This window comes from Camarhynchus parvulus, chromosome 1A (genome assembly GCF_901933205.1).
Source record: "Camarhynchus parvulus chromosome 1A, STF_HiC, whole genome shotgun sequence".
Classification (NCBI taxonomy): Eukaryota; Metazoa; Chordata; class Aves; order Passeriformes; family Thraupidae; genus Camarhynchus; species Camarhynchus parvulus.
In genome coordinates this window covers 63,596,519-63,622,272 of record NC_044586.1, presented here as the reverse complement: position 1 = coordinate 63,622,272, position 25,754 = coordinate 63,596,519, and the positions used below count along the sequence as shown (strand labels likewise).

At 45.8% G+C, this 25,754-nt stretch overlaps 1 protein-coding gene across 6 annotated transcripts in view; it reads right to left on the bottom strand.

Annotated features, from left to right (window-relative positions):
• Positions 1-25,754, bottom strand: part of FRMD4A (FERM domain containing 4A) — a 281,910-nt gene that overhangs the window by 154,429 nt on the left and 101,727 nt on the right. The window contains exon 1 of one of the 6 annotated variants that reach the window (XM_030959638.1): positions 25,244-25,443. The exons of 4 other annotated variants lie outside the window; for them this stretch is intronic. In XM_030959638.1, the coding sequence (XP_030815498.1) occupies positions 25,244-25,402 (159 nt within the window). In that variant the 5' untranslated portion in view covers positions 25,403-25,443. Of the gene's footprint in view, positions 1-25,243; positions 25,444-25,754 lie in introns of those variants that run through there. One more of the 6 variants, XM_030959637.1, reaches the window with a different exon arrangement.

The following is a 25,754-nucleotide window of genomic DNA, read 5'->3' as shown; positions in this document are numbered from 1 at the left end:
GTGAGGCTGTAGGATAAGTGGCATAGATATTTTCCCCCAAAAATAAGAGATGGGAAACTGAAATTCATAGGTCCTTGGGAGGTCTCAAACCACAGAGCCTCTGCATTGAAAAGGTGAACATCTTACCCTTGCTGCTGTGGCTTTAAAAATGCTCTCATCACTCAGCCTGTCATCCCCCTGCTCCACTTCTGCAGGAAAGGATGGATCAGTGCTGATTCATAAAAAGTCATCATTATACATCAAATCCCCACTTTGAGAACATCTGCAACCTGGCTGACACTGCCTCAGAGGTGAGATGTGGGAGTTGCACTGTAGTAGCACCTTTTCCCCATGAGCACCTTGACTGCTGGCAGTGAGAAACAGGAATTGTTTTGTTTCTGAACACTGATGAATTCCACTGAACTTCTCAGCCACCAAACCCCCAGTACCTGATGGTCACTATAATGGTAGTTTCTGCAGTTCTGTGGTGTTGTTGCAGTCTTTGGGCTAAGGAAAACGAAGTGCCTCTTTTTCAGATGGAAAAGGTTGTGATTATGGTTGAATTTGTTCTCTCCCACCTATTTCTCAGTGACATTTCATCTTGTATTATCCCTCTCTCTTCACCTATAACCTGAGTTTAATCATAACATGCTTCTCTCTGTCCTAAGAGTGTGAAGTGTAACTCATTAAACCGTGAGAGGTGAATAGAGATTTCAGACATAAAACACAAATCAACTATTGTTAAAGTGGTGCCTTTTGCAGTGACTCTTTGGGCTTGTTTCATTCAAAATATGGTGAGAATTTCTATTCAGATTAGCTATAGCAGCATATTCCATTGGTCAGAAAGGATACCTGGCAATTAAGCTATACAACAAACTCACTAATATTTGTGGTTTGGCTTTGCAGAACACAGTGATGGTGACTGCACTCTGTTGATAAGAATTGCAGTATACTGAAAATACTTTCACATTAAGTGTGTTGGAAGGGCTGTTATTAAAGCAATTGAACAGGCTTAAACACAGTCATGGTTAGTGAAATACATATTTTCAGGCAAAACAAGAACTTCTGCAGCAATTCTCATGGAAAGCTGTATGGGAGTAGGAGAGGAAGTAAAACCCAAATGCCCCACAGTCCCTGATGTTTGCAATCACTGCTTAACTAAACTAAATACAAATAAACTGCACCTCCAAAATTGGGACAAACACCTGCACTGGGAGTTCATGCATTTGTGCATTATCCTTTGCACATTCAAGCTGTAACAAGGGATGGTAAAAGGTTCTCCTGTGCCTTGTCTGCAGAGGATTGCTGAGGATCCACCACCATGGAGGTGGCAGGGCTGTGCTGCTCTCTGGGGACCCTGGCTGGGATGTCCCCAGCTGAAGGGCAGGTGGCTGGAGAAGGGTCACACATCCCTGTAGGATCTGGAGCATCTCAGAGGGGCAGTGATGCTGTAGCTCTGTAGCTCAGGCTCCTCATTTAGAGCAATGCTAATTTTCCTGTCCCCTGGCTTGCAGTCAGACACTTCTGTCCCTCCTCCTCCTCCTCCTCCTCCCAGGGACAGCTGCGGTGACAGTGACCTTACGGTCTGAGAGTGCAAGGCTGCCAAATCTCATGGTAGATGGCATTTTTCTGAAAACCTGCTTTTCTGGGCTGAATCCAGGAGGTGAAGGAGAATAGAGCCCAACTCTATGCATTTTATTAATTCCATTATTTTAAATATTTTTGAACCTTAGTAATTTTGAAAATGGAGTGTGCTCTGCTGGTTAGAGTCAAGGGAATTGTCTGATATATTAGTATACACTTTTTATTGTATGGTGATGAATATTTGCATATGGAAGTCTCTGTCCTAGTTCATTTTATAATGACAGTAAGCAGTTTTCATATAATTTTTCTGGTTGCTGTTTCATGAGGGGGACTACTGTACTTGGATGCTTCCAAAAGCTCAGCTGCCAGCTTCACGTGAAGGGAGGACTGAAATAAATGGGAAATAAATGAGAGAAAGACGAACAAAGCCAACAGTTAAAGGGTCACAGCAGCAACTTTGTTGCAGCAGGAAAAACATTAATTAAATGTTCTTTGTCCCTAACTTGCTTGGAAACACAGACTGAAAGGCTGACCTGGGTGGTCTTGTTTCAAAGGAGTTGAAGGAAAGATGTTTTCTTTGTGCAGAGGGACCTGGAGAAATAAGCACAAGTTTTTCCTGCCCCATGTGGGATAAAAGAGTCAAGTGTGGGAACAAGTGCCGGGGAGCAGAGAGGTGGGCAGAAAATGGGCAAAATGCTGCCTAGAAAAATGATCCTGGAAATCAGCAGTGCTGGCACCAACCAGGAGGGCAAGCTGTGAGTGAGGGAGGGAGGGCTGGCCCTGGGATGTGTGTTGCTGATGGCACAACACACACAGAGGCTGTGTCCCAGTGCCTGGGCTGGGATGAGCCTTCTCCTGGGCAGCACCAACCCAACGTGAGTTAAACTGGGGAGACACAGTCATTAACTAAATGCTGCCACCATTATCACTCTGAAAAATAATTGAGAATGGCGAAGTTCCCAACACCTCCCAGTGCTCTCTCCCCCTATTTTGTAGTCACTGCTTTCCCCTTTTTCCCTTTTTATGGCTGTTATTACTGGAATTATTGCTGTGCAAACAGGGTGTCTGTCTATGTGAAACACTGAAGGTACAGTTTCCCTCCTAGATGGCAGTGTAAATTATTACATGGGCTACCCTATAATCTTTGGTCATGTTCCACAGCAAGGTAATTGATTCCCAAGTCACTAAAGCTAACTAACATGGCTGTAAATCTAATGCTTGAGCAGTGTTTGCTATTAAAAAGTCAACATCTACAATAGTTACTACACTGCAATTACTGGGAAAATGCTGATTTGCTCTAGACTTGGAGCAGGGAATAATTGTAGCCTCTCTTGAGACCTAGAGTGTGATAATTGGTGGTGAATGGTGGGTTTTTCCAGTGGTGATCACATAGGTTGTCTCTGTGGTTATTGCCAGAGCCCTTATAGCCCTGCTCCTGCAGCTGCCAGGGCTGGGCTGGGTGCTTCCACCAAGGCAAAAATAAATGAACCCTCAAGGAAGAGCACACATACTCAGATTTTGAGCAGACCTACAGTTGAGCCTGAGGATTGTGCCAGTCCACAGAAATCTGCTGCCACTTCCTGAGTCAAGTGAGGGATCTCATGAGCTCTGAGTTCAGGCCTCTGGGCTCCAGCCTACCTAGAAAGGGGAAGGTTTTTCAAGTCTTGTCACTAGATTTTTAACTTTTAAGGATGGTGCAGTGGATCTGTGTGCAGTGTGCTCTAGCCTTTGATTCTCTAGAGCAGCTGGGACAGTGTGCAGCAGCCACTGCTCTGCTGTTCAACCCCAGCACTCTGGAGATCAGGACCTGGCTGGTCCTTGTGGCTTTCCATGCCCTATATCCATGGGAGTGAGAACAATGTTAGAAGCTTCCCCCAAAGAACAGGGATGTCAGTTCTCAATGTTTCAGATGGTTATTTCAGCTAAAATGCAGCCAACACTCAGACCTGGAGAGTGGAAACCCCATAGAGGCCATTCTATTGCTGTCAGGGAAGGGAAGAACAACCCTTGAGAGGAGTTGGTTTCAGTAGCAGCTTACTAAATACTTTATGTAGAGCTGTGCAAAATATCTGGAGGGAAATCTGGAAGTCTTCCTTTTTCATGGCTTTCACTAGAAATTATTTTTCCTGCTGGTTTCCTCTCACAGCGAAACAAGCAAGCCCAAGCAAATAAACAAGGCAATGCATAGGAAATGCCCCATTTCCCTCTCATCCTTTTATTCCCTCAAAACAAAATCCTTAAACTGCTGGGTGGCTGAGGACAGCTTGCTGCTTCTGACAAACAGAATCAAGAAGCTGCCACCTGCTTTGATGCTTCACTTGCTTTTTTCCAAACTAGTGAAGAAAACTGATTTCTGCGCTAACAAGTGACCAGGAACAAAATCACATAAAGGGATGGTGCAGAACTGCAAATGTCATTTTATACACGTCCTGGCAGAAACAGATAATAATAGTAGTAGTAGTAGTAGTAGTAGTAGTAGTAGTAGTAGTAGTAGTAGTAGTAGTAGTAGTAGTAGTAATAATAATAATAATAATAATAATAGCAGCTTAGAAAATATAATTAGTTTGACCCTACAGTTGAATATAAATGAGTGCACCAGTTAAAGACCAGCATCCTCCTCACCGCTATCACAGCATGGGCAGAGTTCTGGGCTGCTTTGACTGGGGATGGAGAGGGACACAGACATGGACACAGGCTCTGTGTGGCAGGTCCCTGCCTGCCTGGGGACACCTTCCCTCCTTGCAGCACTTGTGACAGCCTGCACAAACTGGGACAGGTGAAGTTAGAAGTAGGAAAGCAGTCTGGGGGAAAAGAGTAGAACAGAGGAGGAAAAAAACCAATCCAAAAGAAAGCCAGATGTAAGGAATACTTTTTAAAATGAGTCAGTTTAGCAGTGAGTGTGTTGATATTGCAGCTGAGCATCGTTGTAGTTGTGTGGCTGCTCATAGATCATTGTGCTAATGAGGTTATGAGTAACTAGTGTACTGCAGGATGCTTTATTTCCACTGAACAACCCAAACCCTCTCAAAATAAGGTTTGAAACCCAAACCCAAACATCTGGGATGCTTTGGGAATGGTGGTAAGAGAAGGGAAGTGAGCCCAGCATTCAGCCCTGTCCCCTCGGGAGCTGCCTGGGGTTTCACAAATCACCTTTTCCTGGCTTTCCTGCACCCATGGACTGACACAGGTTCACTCTGCTCCCACTGGGTGAGCACGGGAGGAGCAGGAAGAGGCCCCTGCTGACCTTCATGCTGGGAAAAGGAAAAAAATACCTGCATTTACCCCTCATTTATCCTGCAATTGTCTGGGCCCTCATGGAGCACCACAACCTGCCTTCTGACAGTGATGCCCTGCCATGGCTGCCAAAAATCCTCCCTGAACCAAGCCATTCTCACAGAGCCAGCAAGGGTCTGGGTGCTTGGGGTGGCACTGAAATGTTAAATACCATGCTCATTTATTTATGACTTCTTCAGCCTACTGTAACTACAAGCAATAATTGGATTGTGCTCAGCATAGCTGGATTGATTTGCTACTGAATAATAAAACCAGGTCCTCTGTTTATAGTGGCATCCCTAGGAACGAGGAGATGGGGTGAAAAATGCATTCAAGGAGCAATGCTAATGCTGAAAACTCACATGGCTCTGGGTGCAGAGCATGATCCCTGCCAGATGCAAATGTTGGACTGGCCACTGATAAAACATGAACTTTGTGGCCTCCTGTGCCTTCCATGGGATATTTACCAACTTTGGCAGGCTGTTATTTCGTGTTTTGACAAAGGATGGTGGACACAGTGCAATTTCCCATAGTTTTCTGAAGTTGTGGCTAACCCCCAGTGCAATCTGGTTGCCTCCAAGGGAAGAGGGGCATTTAGACTGAACTACAGAGCAGCACCAGGGAGCTGGCCTGCCCAAACCCATCTTCATCTGAAACAGAGCCTAAAGATTTTTTTTAAATTTATTTTTACATAAATATGTATTTATTTTTACATAAATACGACAAACCCAGCACCCTCTGCACAGCCCCTGTGGATGGGTAGCCATGCACACAGGGCTGTTTCTCCATGCTGCTCCTTGTGCCTCACGGGCAGCCTGAGCAATGGAATGGGAGCAGGTGGGTTGTGTCTCACTGCTCCTTCTTCAACCAAGTGCCCTGGCACCACTGGCAGCAGCTTAAGGACCATAATTGTGGCTACAGCATTGCTGAGGGGTGTATGAGGATGCCAGCTACTCTAAAGTCATAAACATAACCCAGCTTTCCATGGGCTTTGCCTCTTTTGACCATGGGCTTTGCTTCTTTTGAGCAACCTTGATACTCTGACTCTTTCTTGAGCTTGTAGCTGTGGAAAGCACTGGGTACCCAAAGCCACCTGAGGCTTCCCGGGGAATGATTCCCCCAAGAATGGCTGCAAAAAAATCACTGCAAAAAGTGCTTTTGCTTCTGCTTTGTGTGTCTGCGTGAAGAGAAAGCCCAGGAGGAGCTGGCCCTGCATTTTTTGTGTTTTGTGGGCACAGAAGATGCTTGTGAAAGGGCACATTTCTCCCTGTGCTGCGGCATCCAGACCTTTTGCTGGACCCTACTGTAATCACAGAATCACTGAGGTTGGAAAAGGCCTCTGAGATCATCAAGTCCAACCCATGACCAAGCCTCACCTTGTCAACCAGACCATGACCCTGAGTGCCACATCCAGGCTTTCCTTGAACACCTTCAGCATGGTGACTCCACCACCACCCTGGGCAGCCCATTCCAATGTCTCATCACCTTTTCTGTGAAGAAATTCCTCCCACTGTCCAACCTTAAGACCATCTCCCCTCCTCCTGTCACTTATCACCTGGGAGAAGAGTCCAACCTGGCTGCAGCCTCCTTTCAGGTAGTTAGAGAGAGTGATAAGATCACCCCTGAGCCTCCTTTTCTACAGGATTAAAGATCTGCAATGTATAAAACAAAAATTCAACCCCCATTTAGGCAGTGACCTGTACTGAGCCTGCTGTTGTGCTCAGTATGGCAGGTGCAATGTGCTGTCAGCAGAGAGTCTGTCAAAATCACTTTGCAGCAGCATAAATTTAGAGAATGTTTTTTCATTTCTCTCTCTGTAGTCTCTAGTAATTGATGGCTTACTATTATAATATAATTATGATTTATAATTATCAACAGCTTGATGAGCTAGAAGGGATTAAAGCAAGTTTCTGCTGAACATGGTAGATTTTGGTTGGGAGATGGGGCCTGAATGTCCACTTGTCAAAACATGCTGCCACATCTCATGTTTGGTGCCTAATGCTGCCCTGGTGCAGGGCTTGTGCCAAATGCCACATTTAGGCAAACAGAGATCTCAGTTCAGCTCAAATGGGGACTCAGGGCTGCATTAACTTGAGGCAACTCATTTGGGGTGATGTGCAAGTAAATGCTGAATGCCAGGTGCTGAGAAACCAACCCCATTTTTGGAAGTGTTTGAATAGGGTTTTTGGGCTGTTATCTCCCTTCCTGGCACAACAAGGACTGTCCTAACTCAGAACCCACCTTTCCCTCTTTGAACATGCCCATAGAATAAAACCAAAGGTTGCTGCAGGGAGCTTGGCAGTTTGCTTGCTTTAAGGACTCTTCCCCATACATGTCCATATGTTTATGTGCAAAATTGATGTTGCTCTGGTGTGGGATGCATCTCAGTGAGCACTAGGGCTACTGGGTGACCATGCTGAAGGGAATCCTGAAGGTGCTGTGCATTATGTACCATTGTCATTTAGTAAGACTTTATGAATCCAGGATAAATAGAGTTACCCAGCTGCAAGAGATTGCATTGGGGCGTTTGAAGCTGTGTGACTGCTGTCCCACGTCCCCACCTTGGTTATCCTCAGTGCTGAAGGAACAAGGGAGAAACCCCCGAGAGAAAAACTCCAGATTATTCACTGAATGACAGCATGTCACCAAATAAAAGGAGAAAGCATGAAAAGCAGGTCATGCCTGTCATCCCAGTGAGAATCCCCTCTGATGCTGACAGCCCTGGTTTCATGATTTACACAGCGGGTTCCTCTTCCTTGTGGGATAATTAACAGCCAGGCTGGGCCATGCCTGACCAGGATCTCTGCCCCAGAGTGGGGCACAGATGTCCTGCCTGTGCTGGAGGAGGAGGACCCTTCCCTGGGGAAGGGTCTCCAGATGATGCAAGGGTCTCTTGCCATGCATCAGCTTCCCCCTGCTTTGTTGGCCAGGGTGGAAGGAGACAAGGATGTCAGGCAAAAACACTGTCCCAGTGTTAATAAAACAGGTGAAGCCTTATATCTTGATGTCCACAGCTACGAGTTATGTGCATTTAAACCAGCCCTGCCACTCAGTCTCTGATTTTGAGGGATTTAAAGCCCGGCCTGACTCATGCCATGACTGCACATCCTAGAGAAAAAAGGTCTTTTGAGCAACCTTGAGCTCAGTGGGACCCTCTTCAGAAGCTGTCTTACCTTGCATTTCATCTTTACACTTGGAAACACATCACCCTTGCTCTGAGAATCAGACTCTTGTGCTCTGCACAAGGCAGGTTTTTCCATGGGAAGTGAGCTGAACTGAATAAGTCTAATCTGCTTTAGTCAGTGGTACCATTGGTGTGAGAATGGACACAACCCTTTGCTGGTCAGCAGGCACATTTAGTGCTGTCTGCATGACCAACCCCTGAGCAAAGGGATTGCTTGGGTAAACTGGAAAGGTGCTGATGAAAATGGTGTTTTGGCAGAGAAAGTACCCATGAAAAAATGCCCTGGAAATTTATGCTTTGCTGAGAGTAAAATGTGGTTGTGAGAAAGTGGGAAAATTCATAACAATTTGTTTTGACTTTCCCTACTGAAAAAAAGGGGCATTCATTTGCAATTTTTTTTAAAGCTTAAGAAAAACATGTAATAGAAATACTACCATAGTCAATATATTTCAATTTTTCCAAACACTGGGTTGTGAATTTTAAAATCTGAAATGCCTTTTATCAGGCAAGGCCCAGAACTGAAACAAGGCAAGAAACCCTCAGAGAATGAGAATTTAATTTCTTCCATATCCTCTTTCCATGGCCTAATCTCGTGAGGGTCAGATGTGTTTTGGGAAGACAGCACTGCTGTAACTGTTCTTTCCATTCTCAATTACAAACCATCCTGGCCTCAGGGTGATGCACAGCTTGCCCACACACCTCCACCACTGACTGCCCAGCATGGGGCAGCTGGGTGATAGAAACTCACACAGGCTGTGCCAAGATCAGTTTTGTTCTGCAGATCCAAATAGTTTGAAATATCTATTATTTTAATATCTATTATATCTAATATAAAAGTATCTATTATTTCAAGCATCTATTATTTTACACATACTCCCCCGCTCTAGGCACATTATACATTCTTATCCTCATATAAGAACATATAATAATAAATAAATATTATTTATATAGGAGACAAACTTAAACTCTGAGCTCCAGGGCTTGATTTTTTCAGCTCAGGTAGGAGATGCTGAGGATGATGGACCCAGCAGCAGGCACTGGCTGTGTTGATGGCTGCCACGACAGGGGTGCCAGCTGCATCATTACAGCACCCTCTGGCAGCACATCAGCAGCTGCAAGGGTGTACAGGATTAGTAATAAATCAAACCCATCCTGTGAACGCTGTTGCAGGATATGATTAATTTCCTTGTATGCCAATAGCACAGCGAGCCAGCTCCTCAGTTACTATAAAGCTGCCTAATTCTGGACTTTGGGATTTGGCTTGGTGTTTGCTCACTTGAGACTCACAGCCAGTTTGCCCATATCAGCATGTATTATATTGGCTTCTCTGTTCAAGGTCAGATCCTGGTAAAATCTCCAATTTACAGCTGAGGAAGTTTGCCTTGAAGCAATGGACAGAGATTAATGAGAGTTGCTTTGCATGTGATTGCATTCCAGAAAAATATATATGATTAGTACATCCTGGGGAAAGGGAGCTTGCAGGGGTCCAAGCAAGGAACCTGAGAGCCAGAAGAGACCACAGTGGACAAAGCCACTGTCCAAATGCACAGACAGACGTAAATGACACTGGATTTCCAACACCTGTTCCCACATGCCAGGGAAAAACATTATGGAATAGACTCCTCCATTTCTGCTCCTCACCCTGCCGCCTAAAAGCCCATAAACCCCTCAGCCTGTGGAAGCAGCCAACCTGACCCAGCTCTCCATCAGCCTGGCTGGGATAAATCAGCAGTAACCTCACTCTCATAATTCACATTTACCCCTGCAGAAACATGGAGAGAATTCAACCTGTTAATGTTTCTGCATTTATCATCCCTCCATCCTATCTCCACATGGACTGCAGGCCTGTAAGGGCAGTGGGGCTGGTGCAGCCTGATGTAGCTGGAACATCCTGGGTGGGGAGGGAGGAGATCCCAGCATCTGGTTGGGAGACATCCCAATATCCTGGGTGGAGACAGGGGAGATCCCAAAATCCATCTGCAGAATGGCTGAAGGGAAAGAGCCACTCCTGGAGACCTGTGGGGTGGAAAACCTATTGTCTGGGGTGCAACTCCGTTCAAACTGTGTTTTCCTGGTGCTCTGGCTGTAATGACAGGATTATGTCCCTGCTGAATTGTTGGCCTTTACAGTGTTTGGATTTCCTGGTGGCTCCATTGTGAAGGGCCCCATTCACTCAGGAGTGTTTACCCAGCTGCAGGAGCTGCTCCAGAGCTGGACATAGCACCATGGATTGTGGCAAAGAAAAAAGCAATGAGCTCAAGAAGAATAAGAAATCTAAGAAGAAATCATGCTGGAAACGCTGTACTTGGTGTGGGGTGGCTGTCTGCATGAGAAGCCTCATTCCATGGGTGGCAGGGGCCAGGTGCTCTTGCTGGGATCACTGCATTCAGGGGCTTTACATTACCTTTTTCAGGATAAAATCATGTTGGTGGCCCCAACAAATGTGCTATTTTTTTTTTGCACTCCAGTGATTTAGTAGATTTTAGCAAGTGAAAGAAAGGCAGCACTGGTGTTTGGGTTCCCATCCAGTCTTTAGTGAAATTCAGGGAAGTTTAAGAAAATTATCTCAGCTTGCTTGATGTGCAAGCAAGAGTCTGTCCATCAACTAGGGAAGCTTTAGCTGAGGACCAGGAGAGAGCCTGAATATCCTTTCTCTGGGAAGACAAAAAGCGAGGGCAAAAAGGCTACCCTAACCTTAACCCTAACCCTGACCCTAACTCTAACCTTACACACACCCACCCTGCCTGCTGACACAAAACACAGAGCACAGGGTGGGCCCAGGCTCTTCCAGCCCCGCTGTAAATCACACAAACATTTAGGGCAGAACGTGTGCAGGAGCCTTGCATGTGGATGGGGCCTTGCAGGGAGGTGCAGAGCTCTTGTGCTGCCTCCCACCAGCTCTTGTGCTCCTCACCCACACGTGGAGACTGAGCGGAGCCTTTTAGCCCTCGCTCCAGAACGTGTGCAAAGGGCCCTTAATGAGGAGAAGGAATCAAATTCTTTTAAGCACATCTGCTTGGATCATGGGTAAATCTGTGGGCTGGAATATGGGGAAATTCAACAGAACTGGATTTCTTCGAGTTCACTTTGCTGTATGCAATCCTACCTCGGCCAAAAGGTGACAGAATTCCCATCTCGATGCTGGGCTTGTCTCAGACAGAGAAACACCACCACTGTACAGTAACTGCTTTCTCTAAAGAGAGAGCAAGGGAGAGGAGCAGTAATAATAATAAAAAAAGGGCAAAGACACACTCAGCCTCTAAGGCTTATAAAAAGCAGCTTAGCCTTCAATAAGCAATTCTTTGAAAAGAAATTAATGGAAAAGGTTACAAGCCTGCTCTTGAGCAGAGCCTGTCACACTGCTCTTTCACATCATTTCTACAAATGGAACAAGTTTGTGGCATTTCTTTTCATTTCAGATGCCCTGAAAGGCTGCATTACTCACTGGACCCTGCATTTTTCCCTTCCCTGCTTGCACAATGCGCTGAGGAATTCCTCGTGGGTGATTCAGTGGGAGATGCACGCTGAGCCCAACCTGCACACCCCACACGGCCAACAAAACAGCACCCACTGCTGCCTCTGATGGGACACAGGAACCCTGTCCATCCAACCCCTGCTTTGCAGAAAAGAAACCATGAAAAAAGAGGAAAAAACCAGCAGCTGCTGGAATGGTGCTGTCCCTCCACTGCAGGAGATGGTGATGGATGTGGCGCAGTTGGGAAATCGGATTAAGGATGGGATTGGGAAATGGACCCTGAATTTGCAAACACGGGGTTGCCCTTCTCGTGCAGCCAGGCTCTGTCACTAGGTGGTACTGTGCATCACAGCTTTGTGCCTTCTCCTAATTCCTCACTCCTCTGTCCATTCCCTGGGTTAGGTGTTTTACTGGTAAATATTGTGTTTTGTTGTTCAAGTCCTCTCACTGCTCCTCACTTTACAGATTTTATTGTTGAATACAATTAAAGACTCTGATGCAGCAAATACTTGGGGTTGGTGCCTGACTTGAGTTTCTGCTGTCAAACAGCACCTGTTTAAGGCTGCCTTGTGAAGCCATTTAGTGGTGGGTTGTGAAACCTTTCAGGTACACATGCTCAGGCTCATGAAAGGGAAGGAAAACACAAAGAAACCAGGAATGGTTCTATGTAAATAGGGAAAGAAATAAGATCTCTAATTTTTTTTTTTTTTTTGTAACAAGACCCCTTATCAGTCCTATCACTGCCTGGAAAAGGACAACAGAGAGATTTGTTGGATTTTCACTGTGCACCTTTGGTTTCCTGTCAATAATCCAAGTTCAAGGGATTTGAAAGAACCTGGAAAAGGGGATATTTCTTGCTTGTGCAAGAAATTCTAAGTAGCCCAGCATAGCACGACCACATAACACACGTACCCTTGTTTCCACACCAGGTCCTGCTGTATATACTAGTTAATCCAGCTCTGCCTCCTGATTTATGGTCTCAGCTCTGCACAGCAGCTTTGCTCCTGCCAGCCCATGGTGAGGAAGCCGTCCCTTGCATTTGCAAGATGAAGGCCCATGACTGCACTGACTGCATGAATTTGGTGCTGGATGATGGTGCCCTCTCTCATTAACAGAACTGTTCATTATGCACAGTGCAGCTTTTGTAGCTTGGCTGAAGTCTCTTGTCAAGTTCACTTTTATAAACTCAGATTGTCCCAAAGCAATTCTGGACAAACACAGGAGGAAACACAGACATCACAGGTCTTGCAAGACCCCAAGATGCTACAGAGTCCTTGGCAAAGCTGGGCCAGGACAATGGATCCGAGGCAAATTTCTCCTTTTAAATTAACATTTCTATTAATGTCTTTCCTTCAAATATGAAGCAGCTAATTCACCGCTTCCCAGCATTCAGCTGAGAAGCTGAATAAGCCCAAAAAGCCTCCCCAGTCCAGAACAGAACAACTGCTGATTTGAGATCCAGCTTTGTCCCAGTCTGACTCCAGATTCCACATAGCTCTTACAGTACTAATTTAAAACTCATTTTTTAAAATAGCTATGAAAACTGTTAAATGATAGTGATTCTGCAGATTTCCCAAACTGCCAATCAGCCCAGCAAAATCCTTTTGGTGTATTTTTTTTTCTGAGTGTGCTTCATTTTGCATGAAGACTTTCTGGGTATTTTGAAATAAAAGGATGAGCATATTGATGGGTGATCAAAATGAGGTCAGTGATGACTGACATAGGAGTCTTCTTCAAATAGCTGGTCCCATGCTCCACAGCTGCAGCACTACAATGCTCAATCACTCAGCTGCTCTCACTCCTGGGGTGCACCATGGACTTGTGGAGCAGCACTTGGCACCCTGAGCTGCATTTGGGTTTTTCCTCAGAGGAGGTTGGGAGCAGTGTCACCTGCAAGCACTTTAATTTGCTTATGAACACGAGATAGGGTGCAGCTCCTGGCAAGAACAGGCAGAGCAAAAAATACTGGAAAGCAAGAGGACAAATAGCAGATGGAGGGAAGCAGGTCTGCCTGAATCTGTAAGAGGGCAGATATTTGGTATTTCAATGGCACTGCAGCTCTCCAAGGCTGCAGGCTTGTCATCCCTTTGGGTTTGTCACCCTCCTCTGGTCTCATACCTGCTACTCAAAAAACAGCCTGGCTGCACCAAAGCAAATAATGGCTAAGAATGAAAGAGGAAAGCACATCCCACAAAAAAAATGCATGTGAGTAGAAAGATTTGGAGAAGACCTTTCCTTTGACAAAACCTTTGGAGAAAATCCCAAGAGGCCATCCAAATATACTCATCCCTAAAACACAACAAACTTGTGAGACACGGGAGCAAATGCCCCACTGAGAAAACTTATGACTACTCTGTAGTAATATCAATTAATCTCTGGAGACCTGCTAGGTGTCTGGAGCCCTGTTAGAGGAGATGGGGACTCTTGAATGAATTCCAGGATAATGAGATCCACTGAGAGTTGGGTGAGTGAAATGAAAAGGGATGTGGTAAACCAGCGTTATCAGCTTTGACAGACATTAGCTCTTCCCACCCTTGAGCATTCACAAACCATTTCAGCACCATGCACACTGTATTCCCTCCTGCACTTCCCTTAGCCAGGTTTCATTTAATTCCAGCCCTCCCAAGCCAGATACAAGAGGGAGGGGAAGCTCTAATGGTTATCATGTCTTTCCCATCCACAGCTAATGGTAAAGACATTATCCATGTGTATTAATGAATGAGAGACACTGGCCTAGGCTGAAGGTGAAGTGGGTGGAAGATGGTTCTGGGCAATTCTAGACCTCTGCAGGGCAAATGGATTCATCTCTCCTGGTCACCCCCAGCTACTGGTAGGAAAGACTTTATGTGTGAACTTCTTGCTTTATGGATGAACTGTAAGATGAGCTGGATCAGTGGAATGAGTTTGTGCTTGTTAAACCATCCGTGGGTAAGGATGTGATTAGTTTTGCTATTATACATTCTCCCACCCATGATGGCAGTGGATTATTCCTTGGAGGCAGCATTGGTCACCAGCACCCAACAGAGGGACAAGGCTTAATTCCTTCTGCCTGGTTTTGTGTTCACAGGAGGATCATCCTCATGGCTTATCCTTGCATGCAACTTGAAGGGCAACACTTGAACCTGAGGCTTTCACATCAAGACCACTCAACCAACCTCTTGTGACCCATGGGTGTAAGCAGTGCAAGGACGGCATCTCCAGGCTGGGGTGCCTCTGAAGCTTTTAGCTGGGGCTGGATAATGAAGGCCATGGATGGGAAGGGCTTTGGCCAGGATGTCCCTGCACAAAGGGCTCCTCACCCGTGCCAGGACGTCCAGACACCGTGGTGTTCAATAACATAAAGAAAAAGCCCCGGGTGCAGCCCCCTCCCAGGTTGCACAGACTATGGCTGTTTACACTGGCTCTTTCACAGGAATTTGGGATCTCAGCTCTGTGCTATATTTAGGCTGCAAAACTACTGGTTTTTTTTTTTCGTTGTTGGCCTTTGACACACAAGTGTATTTTCTGAGAGGAAAAATTTCAGCTCTTGACTAAGTGGTGGGAAAATACAACCCCCAGAAATGTTAAATTTTCTAAAACTGGAGCCAGGAGTTAGGAGCTGACAAGGGGAGTTTACATTATAAATACAGTCTGTTGGCTGAGCCAAATGTTTAAGGCGGCCGGGTGTCGGAGACCCACGGTCTGGGCTAGCAGGACTCAGCTGGCTCCTGACACTTGGGACATCCTGATTATTTACATTTCAGCTTTTACCATAAGAGGAAGGAGAGCTGTTAAGAGCTGGTTATCGTGGGATGAAGAGGAAAGAAGTTGAAACTGGGACACAGTCCATCCGTTAGTGAAACGTTGTCTGCAAAGCAACCACTTGTGTTTAGAGAAGAAAGAATAAAAAAGTTCCACTTCCAGATTCCCGGTCTGAATGTGTTGCAGGACTGGGATCCAAGGGGAAAAGATTTCTGTGAAAATGGCTTGAATGAAAGAATCCCTTTGTAGGAGGTTATGACTGATAAATTACAAGAATGCTTGTGATATGATATAATAGTGGCAATTAAAAGACATTTCAGATGACGAATGCCTGAGAATATGCGACGCACTGAACTTCCCAGAACTTCTCTTTTCAGAGATGAACACTGGCTCTATTCTCACTTGAATTAGAAATTACCCAACTCCTGTGCTGTTTATTCCCCTTCCTCCTTCACTACCTCCTCATCCCAGTGGCTGCTCTGATATAATTTGTCTGGCACAAACGGTTCCTCCTTTGCACTCTGGTTTTGAAAAACCCCTGATTGATCACCTGAGGTTTTGCAAAGCCCAGCTCGGCCTGTAGCCCTGACGATACTCAAAGCTGTTGTCTCAGCTGTGGCTGTGCACATGAGGACCTGCATGACTCTAGGCTCCCCTGGCTGTGGGGTTCTGAAGAATATTAAAAAAACAATTAAAAAAAAAGAAGAAAAAGCAGAGGTCAACCCAAGTACAGCAACTTACAGTAACATAAAGATTCCCAGCCCTCAATCAGGTCTCTCTTCATCATGATCTGCCTCTTTATGGGCATGGAAGTGACAGTACAAATGTGCTAAGCCCCTGAACACGGAGGGGTTAAGATCAGGCCTCATGGAAGTGGAGCAGAGCAGGTTTGCAGTGGCTGTAAACCCCACATTCCTGCCCTCCTGGAGCTTTATGAGAGCCCCTCAAACCCCAGCGTTCAGCAGCTCCAACAGCACAGTGACAGTGAGGTTGGTGAGTAGCTGCACACAACATTGCAGGTTATGCAATGCTGCAGGCATGGGGTGACTCCTGCCAGGTGCTGGACAGACTTAAATCCCCATTGGGGGGTAGATGGAAGTTCAGAGCATGGAGGAATTTGACCTTGGATAGCTTTTTGTAGTTGGGACTTAGCACTGGCTGCCATGCAGATCCCTTCTCCAGGAGCAGGGGATAGGACTGGCCTGAAACTGCACTTTGTCAGCTGTTTTGGAGTCTCAGTGGACTCACATGGTTTAAAAAAAGGCACCTCCTGAACTGAAAGGAGAGGAAGGAAAAAGGCAGGGCTTGAAAGCCCATGTTTCCCTCCAGATTGGGCTCCTAAGATTCAAATTTAGGAAAACAACAACTCTCCTCTGCTGTGAGCTCACTTGAACACATGCAGTGATGGGAGATTTAAATGGAGAGTCTTATAGATGAATCAAAAGGAGTGGACACTAGAAGTCTGAAATTTATATTTAAACTTAAGAAGTAATTAATGTGCAAATGTTGCCCACTTGTAGCCACTTGTGAGTGTCAAAGGTGCATATCCTCCTCAATCCAACCTGGGAGGGACAGAGGGAACAAAGGAGAGGCAAGCTATCCCTCAACTTCAGTGCCCTCTGGTACTTACACTTGGATGGCATTCAGAGCCTTTGTTCTGTTCTTTTTTTGCTATCACAAAAAAGACATCTTTGGAGTGCCCAATTTGGCCTGTTTTCCCCCCAAAACTCCCATGGCCAAGAGCTCCTGTTTATCTCTAAACAATTGGTGCTGTTGGTTGTGTGTGAAGAGCAGAGATGATTCACGGCAGCCTCTTGGGTGCAGCTGCAAACACAGGCAGGGCAGGATTGGCTCAGTGGCCCCAGCCAGCTCCACCTTTGCCGCAGGAGAACATCTGAAGGAAATGGGTTCCATTGCACAAGGACTCTGGTGGGGCCTCAAAGGCAGGTTGCAAACAGTGAAGGAAAAAAGCCTTTTTTCCCCATCATCATCTTCTCTTATGCAAGAGCAGACACATGTGGAAGCCTGATGGGGCTGGACCTGTTCTGGGGCTACTCTGAGCTGTATATTCAAACAGGATTTCTCTTTGAGGCAGAAGGGGCGGAACCAAACAAAAATGCTGCAGGCAAAACTCCTTGCTGTTTTCAATTACTTTAGAGGTTTGAAGTGCTCACAAATGTCTCTCTGGGGAAGCCAAGCTCTTTACCAAAAGCAGGTTCTTGGGGCCTGTCCCAGCGCAGAGCACGATGTGGTAACTCCAGCAGCTGAAGCTTGGTGACTCAAGCAGGACTGCTGGGCACTGTCCTGACAGCTGCTGACCTTCCTGCAGGCTTCCAGAATTTTCCACCCAGGCCTTGGATGACATATATTTAATCAGAACAACATGACTGAGCTGCAGGTCACAGGACTGTGGGTGTTTAGTACTTGAGCATGCAGTTGGGTTTAGCAGTCTCAGCTCTTTCTGGTCTCCACACAAAGGGCTTGGCACCTCTAGAGAATGACTTGCACAGGATGCCTGTCTTGGAAGGAATCAGCATGGATGAATTACCTAATTTATGAGAAATAAAGGAAGATGCATCCCATCTCATGATTCTGGACACTGAGCAGAAAATAGCCAAGCCTAGGAAGAAGCAGTTCAGACCTGGCTTCTGCAAACCCAGGGGACCAAAAAATACTTCCCTTGCTTTGCTGCAAGATGCATTTTTGTTATAAGCAGGGTGAACTGCTGGAGATTGTCTCACAGCTGAGACAGTTTGTATTCCCTGTGGAGAGCACAGTTTTCATCCCTTGCAGACTAAAGCAAAGATGGTGCAGGAACACCCAAGTCATTGGTGGTGGACTCCAAGAGAGCTCAGCCTTGGGGCAGACTCAGATCCAGCCTAGGAACAATTCAGCATTGCTTGTGTCTGCTCAAGCTGGTGGCCTCTATAAGCTGCACTGGCCATTGTAGCCATGATATTTTCTGAAAAATCCTTTCTTTAGGACTTTTTTCTCTTGAGAAGCTAAGAAGCCTCAAGAACAAGATGTAAACAATGGTTATCTGCTGCTGTAAAATGCAACAAGTAGATCTGTGATTGGTCTCATGTGGTTGTTTCTAATTAATGGCCAATCACAATCCAGCTGTCTCAGACTCTCTGAAACAACCTTTGTTATCATTCTATTCTTCTTCTATTCTTAGCTAGCCTTCTAATGAAATCCTTTCTTCTATTCTTTTAGTATGGTTTTAATATAATATATATAGTAAAATAATAAATCAAACCTTCTGAAACATGGAGTCAGATTCTCGTCTCTTCCCTCATCCTAAGACCCCTGTGAACACCACCACTGGCAATCCTAACCCATTTGTTAGTGGGGTGGATTTAACACCATGAAGGACTTTTCCCATGTCCCAAACAGGGGCAGCCAGACTCCTCTCTCAGGAACAGCCTGGAACTGAGGTTGAGTATTTCCCACAGGGAGGCAGGTTGGAAGAATTCACAGGGCAGCAAAGCAAGGCCAAGTACACCTCCTCTTTTAAGAGGCTGCTCTATTTATTGAACAAAAAAACCAAAAACTAAGTCATGAGACTTCATGAGACACTCAGTCTTCTGCTACCATCCCTAAAAGTTCATGTAAAGACAAATAGGAGGGTCAATGTTGGTTTAAGGCCCCCCTCATTTTCTAGAAGCACTGGATGAGCTGCAGCCTGTGGAAAACACCAGAGGGTTCTGTTTGTTAATAATTAGTGAGCACAAGCCCCAGCCTGGTGCAGCTCCACGTTGGCCCCCAAGGGGCTGTGGTGGGGCTGGTGGCAGTGGCACAGATCCTACCAGATTGTCCCAGCCCTTCCCAGCCCCACAAAGGCAGGGGAAGTCTGTATCAAATGCTGGAGGCAACTTTACAGTGTGCTATAAAAATACCTGGGGGTGGGAACTTAGTGAGCACTCTTGTGCTTTCTCCATAGACAGCTTGAATGGAAATGCCTTGAGGTTTCCCCACAGGCTCTTTTATTTTTTCCCCTGTCTGTTAGATATGATTTCTGGCAAAAATGAATTGTTAGCATTTGCATTTCCTCTCCTCTTGCTGTCTAACCCTCTTTGCTGTGCCTGTAATGAAGATGGGGTGAGAAACTGCAAGCCACAAGTTCCTGAGCTGCCTTTGGAAATACATGAGGCTCATCAGGCCTTCCTGAAGCTCTGGGTGGATGGTTGTTTCCCCCCCTCTCTCTTTTTTTTTTTTTTTTAAATGTGATTTTTGTAAGTTGTTGTTGGTTTGGGTGTTTTCATTGCTCCCTTTTTTTTCCCTAAGAGAAGAAGTTTAAATCTCATAAATGCTCAAGTATGTAGCAATAAAGTTTGAGAAGTCTCCAGGGCAGCTCCAGAGACTGTGGGCTAGATCAGCAAAGAGTGCTGGGGTAAAGAAGTCGTAGTTGCCTCCCCACAAAAGTGGGAATTAGGCAGGCTGGAGGCCTGGAGCCTCCTGAACCCCAGCTGCACTGGGGCATGACAAAGTTCTGAGAACAATGGCCAGCAAAGAGCCCTTCATGCTCAGCTCCATGGGGGCACCAGTGCCCACCTCCAGCACTGTCCTTATGAGCAGAAAGGCAGCAGCCCCACTGAAACCCCTCTGCCCAGCACCAGAAGAGAAAGAATCAGAGTTTGCTGTCTTTAAGGGAGTCAGAAACTGCCCCAGGTAGAACCTGAGACCTGAAAAAAGCCCCATGCTCTCTACTTTAGTTAGTTAACGAAAGTGAATTTTGTTGGCTCTTTTCCCCTGCCCACCCATCACTCCCACATGCCTAATCCCCCATTTCCTCAGCCTTCATCCTGCTGAGGCTGACTAGATTAATGGGAAATGTTAATATGTCAGGCCTGGAAGGAAAGCAAAGAGCTGGTTGTGTTTGAATTCCACATTAATCTACTTGGTGATGAAGCTATAAATCAAAACCTGGAAATTTTGCCAATCTGAAATGATGTGTTTAACATTTCAGCCCTTTCCTTCCTCCCTCTTGCCCAAAATTGCTTTGCACAGCCTTTTACAGCAGCAATGCTGCTTTTCCTCCTGAATCTTTAACTGTGCTTAAATATAAGGTGTCTTCAAGACAACCAGGTGAAGAATGATGCTGAAACAAGAATGGAATTTCCAAACTGCTCCTTTCTGAGGAGGAAGACCATGATTCCTCATAGGGCACAAGGGGTTGTGGGGATGCCTCAGATCCCACCATGAAGTGGAAACAGGTGGAATCAAAAAATTACCTTTTTTGATGCACTACCCAGCAGGGTGCCAGCAAAACCCCAGGTGAATGGGGGAGAAACCCCAAAACCCTCCAGATCAACTTCCCAGTGCCCATGGCAGCTGGGGGAAAAACCATTAGCACCCCATGGCCAGCAGTGAGAATGCACCTGAGGTGCTTTCTCCTCTGGGAAAAATTATAGGATCTGGACAGTAGAATCACAGAATGGTTTGGGTTGGAAGGAAGCTCAAAGATCCTCCAGTTCCAACCCCCCTGCCATGGGCAGGGACACCTCCCACTATCCCAGGTTGCTCTGAGTCCCATCCAGCCTGGCCTCAAACACTTCCAGGGATGGGGCAGCCACAGCTTCTCTGGGCAATCTGTTTCAGTGCCTCACTGCCCCAGTGAAGGATTAATTCCTAATATACAACAATTTCTTCCTAATAGCCAAAATTAAACTTTTTGCTAAAGTATAGGATATTCCATGAATTTCCGTATCTGCCAGCACAGCAAAAGCTCTTTCCTCTTCCTCATGTTAGATTAGCACACAGCTAATCTACAAAATTTTACAATCCAAAAATCTACAATACAAAATTCTACATCCTACCTCCTTCCTTAATTCCAGTGCCTGTAACTGGACATCTGGGGAGCAGTGAGGTACTGCAGACAATTCTGCACTTGTGCCCATAACCTGAAGGAATTTAATCTGATTCTGCCTCGGTTTCTATAGCAGTAAAATTACTTAACTGTCTTTCCAAGCACTTGAGGGATAAGAATCAGTGTGTAAAAAGTGCACATTGTCTACAGAGAGTGAGGAATTAAATGTCTGTGAGTGGTTTCCTTGAGAGATGGCTCTGCATCCACTGGTCTGCCTCTGACTTGGTAGGAGCAGTTGGTGGGATTTTAAACAGTTGAGACACATAAACACATTTTTACTGTAGATGTAGGTCCTGCACTGTCTAATGTTCTTTGACGTTGCACAGGCATAGCTGGGAAACTAAAACATTTGTTGATGGATTTGGAGATTAAATAAATAGTGAATTATCTTCAGGACGTTAAAATGCAGCACTGACTGCTTATCCCATAATAATAAGCCAGCCCTCCCCCAGTACTTCTTGAAATGTGAGTATTTCTGCAAAAGCAGGCACTGTGTTAGTTCACAGGGCCATTTGTTTAGTAGGTCAGAGCAGTCAGACATCTGGGCATTGGTAAAAATACATCCGACAGCTCAGTGACATCTTGCACAAGTGACTGTCTGAGAGCCCTGCCTGGAAGTTTATTATTTGTTCATCCCCTTTTTCAAATGAATTCCAATCATGCAGTCAGACAACCACATAGTGGATCACAAAAAAACCCAATTAAAATATAACAAGCATTCATTACAATTAAAATGTAACAACTGGTGAATATTAGCCCCACTGAAAACAGATCAAGGCAAGAGGTTTGTTTCAGACTGGGCAGACAAATGTGTCCCTGGGAATCACAGCAGACTGGGGGGAGGATTTATTTGCCAGGAAAGAAATGCAGTCTGAGACAGATGATGGTATTCTTCAGGGTACCAAAGGCCTCCAGCTCTCAGTACTGCTCAGATGGCCTGAGCACCAAAGCATTGCTCAGAGACAGTGAAAAATGGAGTCACTCAGCATCCCTGAGACAAATACGGTCTGGAGACCAAGAATGAAGGAACCATTTTTTGATTGTTTTAACCTATTTTATAACAACTGCTGCCCAGAGTGCAGCTTGAGCAAGTCCAGACTTCCAATTGCTGTGTCAGACTGGATTTGAACGCTGAAATGTTTCAGATCCCACTCTAATCACTGCAGCCAGCATCACCCCAAAACTGCTGTTTCATCTAAAGCATTGGGACTGATTTTCTGAGAGCAAAGAAAGTCATCATAAATAAGGGAATTGCACTGATTATGTTGATGCCTGGAGCTTCTTTTGTTTCCAAGAACCCGTTGCTTCTTGTATTGGTAGTAAATCTGTACCCTCTGTACAATGTTGCCTTAGTTTTTATGTATTTTGTAGATGGGACAGTGGAAGGCAATTGGCAAGATTTGGGATGTTTGTTTGGTGGAGACAACAGAGTAGGGCAGACTAGGGCAATTACCTAAGTCAGAGCCATACCTGAAGAACCTTGATGCTGGCTGGTGGAGGAGCTGAGCTCTCCCCAGTGTTGGGTGCCCAGAACCTGGCTGTGTGCTGCACTGCCCTGCTGCCCCCAGCCCTGTTTCAGCAAAAGGCACCAGAACCAGAGATGCACTGAGATGTGATTAACCCAAAGGAAAACACAAAACATATCTTTCAGAGTATGAAAAAACATGGCTTAATTTTACAAAGTTGGTTGATGTTTCTCTTTAATGTTTCTTTTTGGGGTTTTTTCTGGTCCTGGTAGCAGGCAGGAGTCCTACATCGGTCTGCCTTGCTCTCAAGGTGCAGTAGCAATAGGGATTAATATACAGTAACAACAAAAACTAGAACAGTCAAGAGCTTATTTCCTCATCTAAATAATCAGCAGTGGAAGAAGTTTCTGTCTCTGGGAAGTGATTAAACTGTCAGGCTTTCTGTCCAAGCAATACTCTGCTAAAATACCCTGCCAGCATTTAAATTGGACGATGCTGGCTACTGGGGGAAATGCTTTTAGGATTAATATCCATAAGTGTAGAGTTAACTACCAGCTCATGCTGGCTGCTAATAACAATGCTGCTGCTGGAACTGCACAGTGATGAGCTATGAGATGCTTTTTCCAGCAAACCTCCACCCAGTAGCAATTCTCCTGGTACCTGACCCAGCATTTCAGATCCTCTCCAAAGAATTGCAAGCTCATGGGCATTGACAAATAAAGTGACGTGGTTTTACTGAGCTTTTGCAGATGTTCACTGATTCTGTCTGAGAAACAAACAACTATTCAAGCCCATCCTGACCTGTGAGTGTCTTCCAGGCTGCATTAATGTTTGTTTGGGTGGGAAGAGAGGCACCTTTGCTGGCCCCATTCCCTTGGGGATAATATGCCAGGATTGCGATAAAATGCCATGGAGAATGCCTCAAGGCATGTGCATTTTGCAGTGGAAAAAGTGCACTTGTGGATTGGTCAATGCTCACAGCAAAATAAATCTGCTGGGAGAGCACCAGTCCTGGGAGTCCTCACAGGCAGTGGCACCCCCTGATGCATGGAGCACAGGGTGGGATTCATTGTCAGCAATCAGAACCTGGACACATCTGAAAACCAACACTTTAGTTTATGAGGATGATTTTACATAGGTGGAGGGTAAAAATGAGGTTCAGCATTGAGCCCTTTTGCTTGCCTCTCCTCCTTCCCAGGCCCATGTGAGCTGATTGGCTTCAGGCTGAGGTTCCTAAGACAAGCTGCAGAGAGAGGGTGGGGCCGCCCCACACCACAGGCAGCCTCTGCCCACTCTGACCTCTGGGTTCAGCTCAGCCAAGAGCCAGCAGAGCCCAGGGAGGGCAGCGTGGTTCACTTGGAGCCATCCCAACGGTGCATCTCAGGGGGGTTTCAAAGCCAAGCCCTGGGCAATGGGTTTGTGTTACTGGCTGTGGGTATCTTCTGGAACAAACAAATACTTAAAATAAAAATGCTGCCCATACTTGCTGAACTCCAAAGACCATAAAATCTATTCCTGAAGTCTGCTGAAACCAGAGCATGATTTGGAGCTGGTTCAAAGTTTGCTGAAATTACTAAGAGCCCTGCCCTGGTCTCCCTCTAACGAACACACGCACAATTTCTGCAGGCTTTTAATCTGTTGCCTTCTGTATGAATTGGCTTCACACATGGAGACTTCTGAAGCACAGGAAAAGCAAAATACCAAGTAAATGGGAGTAGCAGAAAATCCATTTTCCAAATGCAAATACCAATCAGTCACTCCCGCGTCCGGCATTAGACAAATCTGTGGAGATGATAAATATCATAATGGGCTTGTCCCCATAGTAGAATAAACCTCTAGCCTCAGTTGTCTAAGGCTGATTTAAAAAGCAGACAAGCTGGTGGGCTTACACTGCAGCCTGGACTCACCTGTGGACTGGAATGAGTTGCTTTTCAAAGTGACACTCAGGACTAGTGCCTTCTGTGCTGTTCAGTTTGTTTAATCCAGTTTAATCAGTCTCAGAAACACACACAGTTTATTAGGGCTGTGTCACTATTCCTCAAGCTGTAAGCAATTAATGTAACCCTACAGAGAAGCCAGTTGTCCAAGCCCCAAAGCTCTCCATACCACATAAACCATACATCAAGCAAACCAGAAATTTTAGGCAATCGGATGCCTGGGACTTTGCAAGATGAAGCAGTCAGAAGGCATTGCACAAGTCACTTAGGGGTAATTAGTAATACTACAGTTGAAAACCCTCTGCAAATGCCCATTTTCCACAGATTAGGTGCCTTTACGCACCCTTTCCTCTGGGTAAATTATAAATTATTCCTGTGCAGCTGTAGGGACAGCCTTAGGATGCAGAAAAATGAAGGTTGCACTTATGAATATAAAGTTCAAGGAAAGGGCATATAGCAGATTGAACGTTAATTTGCTTTCACTTATTCCCCCCCTGCCCTGTCGGAATGAGAGTTTGGACCTATGTTCTACCATAGGAGACCCCATCACCATCCTCCAAACCAAAATGTCTGTCCTGCCACACCTCCCCTGCCCACAGCATCCCCTCTGTCCCACGGTTTGTGTAGGACCCAGAGTGGTTGGCAAGAACAGGACAGGACCCTGTGAGACTCCCAGGGGTTCTCCCCCCAGCAGCCTTGGGGTTTGGGGGTCTGGCCTGGTGTTTTTTACCCTACCTGATAAAGGTCTCTGGAAATGCACCATGGCTTCAGCATGAGCTGCAGGAGCCTCAGGTTCCCCACGCGGCAGCTCCTCAGAGCCCGGGACGTCAGGCTCCACACCAGGCTGTCCCAGCTGTAGAGCAGATCCTCAAAGCCAAAGAGCACAGCAGCCATGCCAGCTCCCTGTGTGAATCACCCCAGATCCCCTGCTTTGAGGCAACCAGCTAATCCCAAGGCGCCTTATGAGCTGCAGGGTTAAAGAGTCACTGAAATTTCCATCAAAGAAGAAGAACGAAAAGCAAGGAGAAAAAAAAAAAAACAAAAACCAAACCACCAAACCACCAAACCAAAACGGACAACAAAAACCAGCAGCCAAAATAAACTGTTTGGGGATGTGTCTTTCTCCCTTTGCACACGCCCTTCAGGATGTGGTTTCTCCCTCTGTGGATCTTCTCAGAGTCAGTCCTGCTGCCCCCAAGGATGAGCAAGGAAGAGGTAAAAATACCTCTCCTGCCTTGGGAAGGCA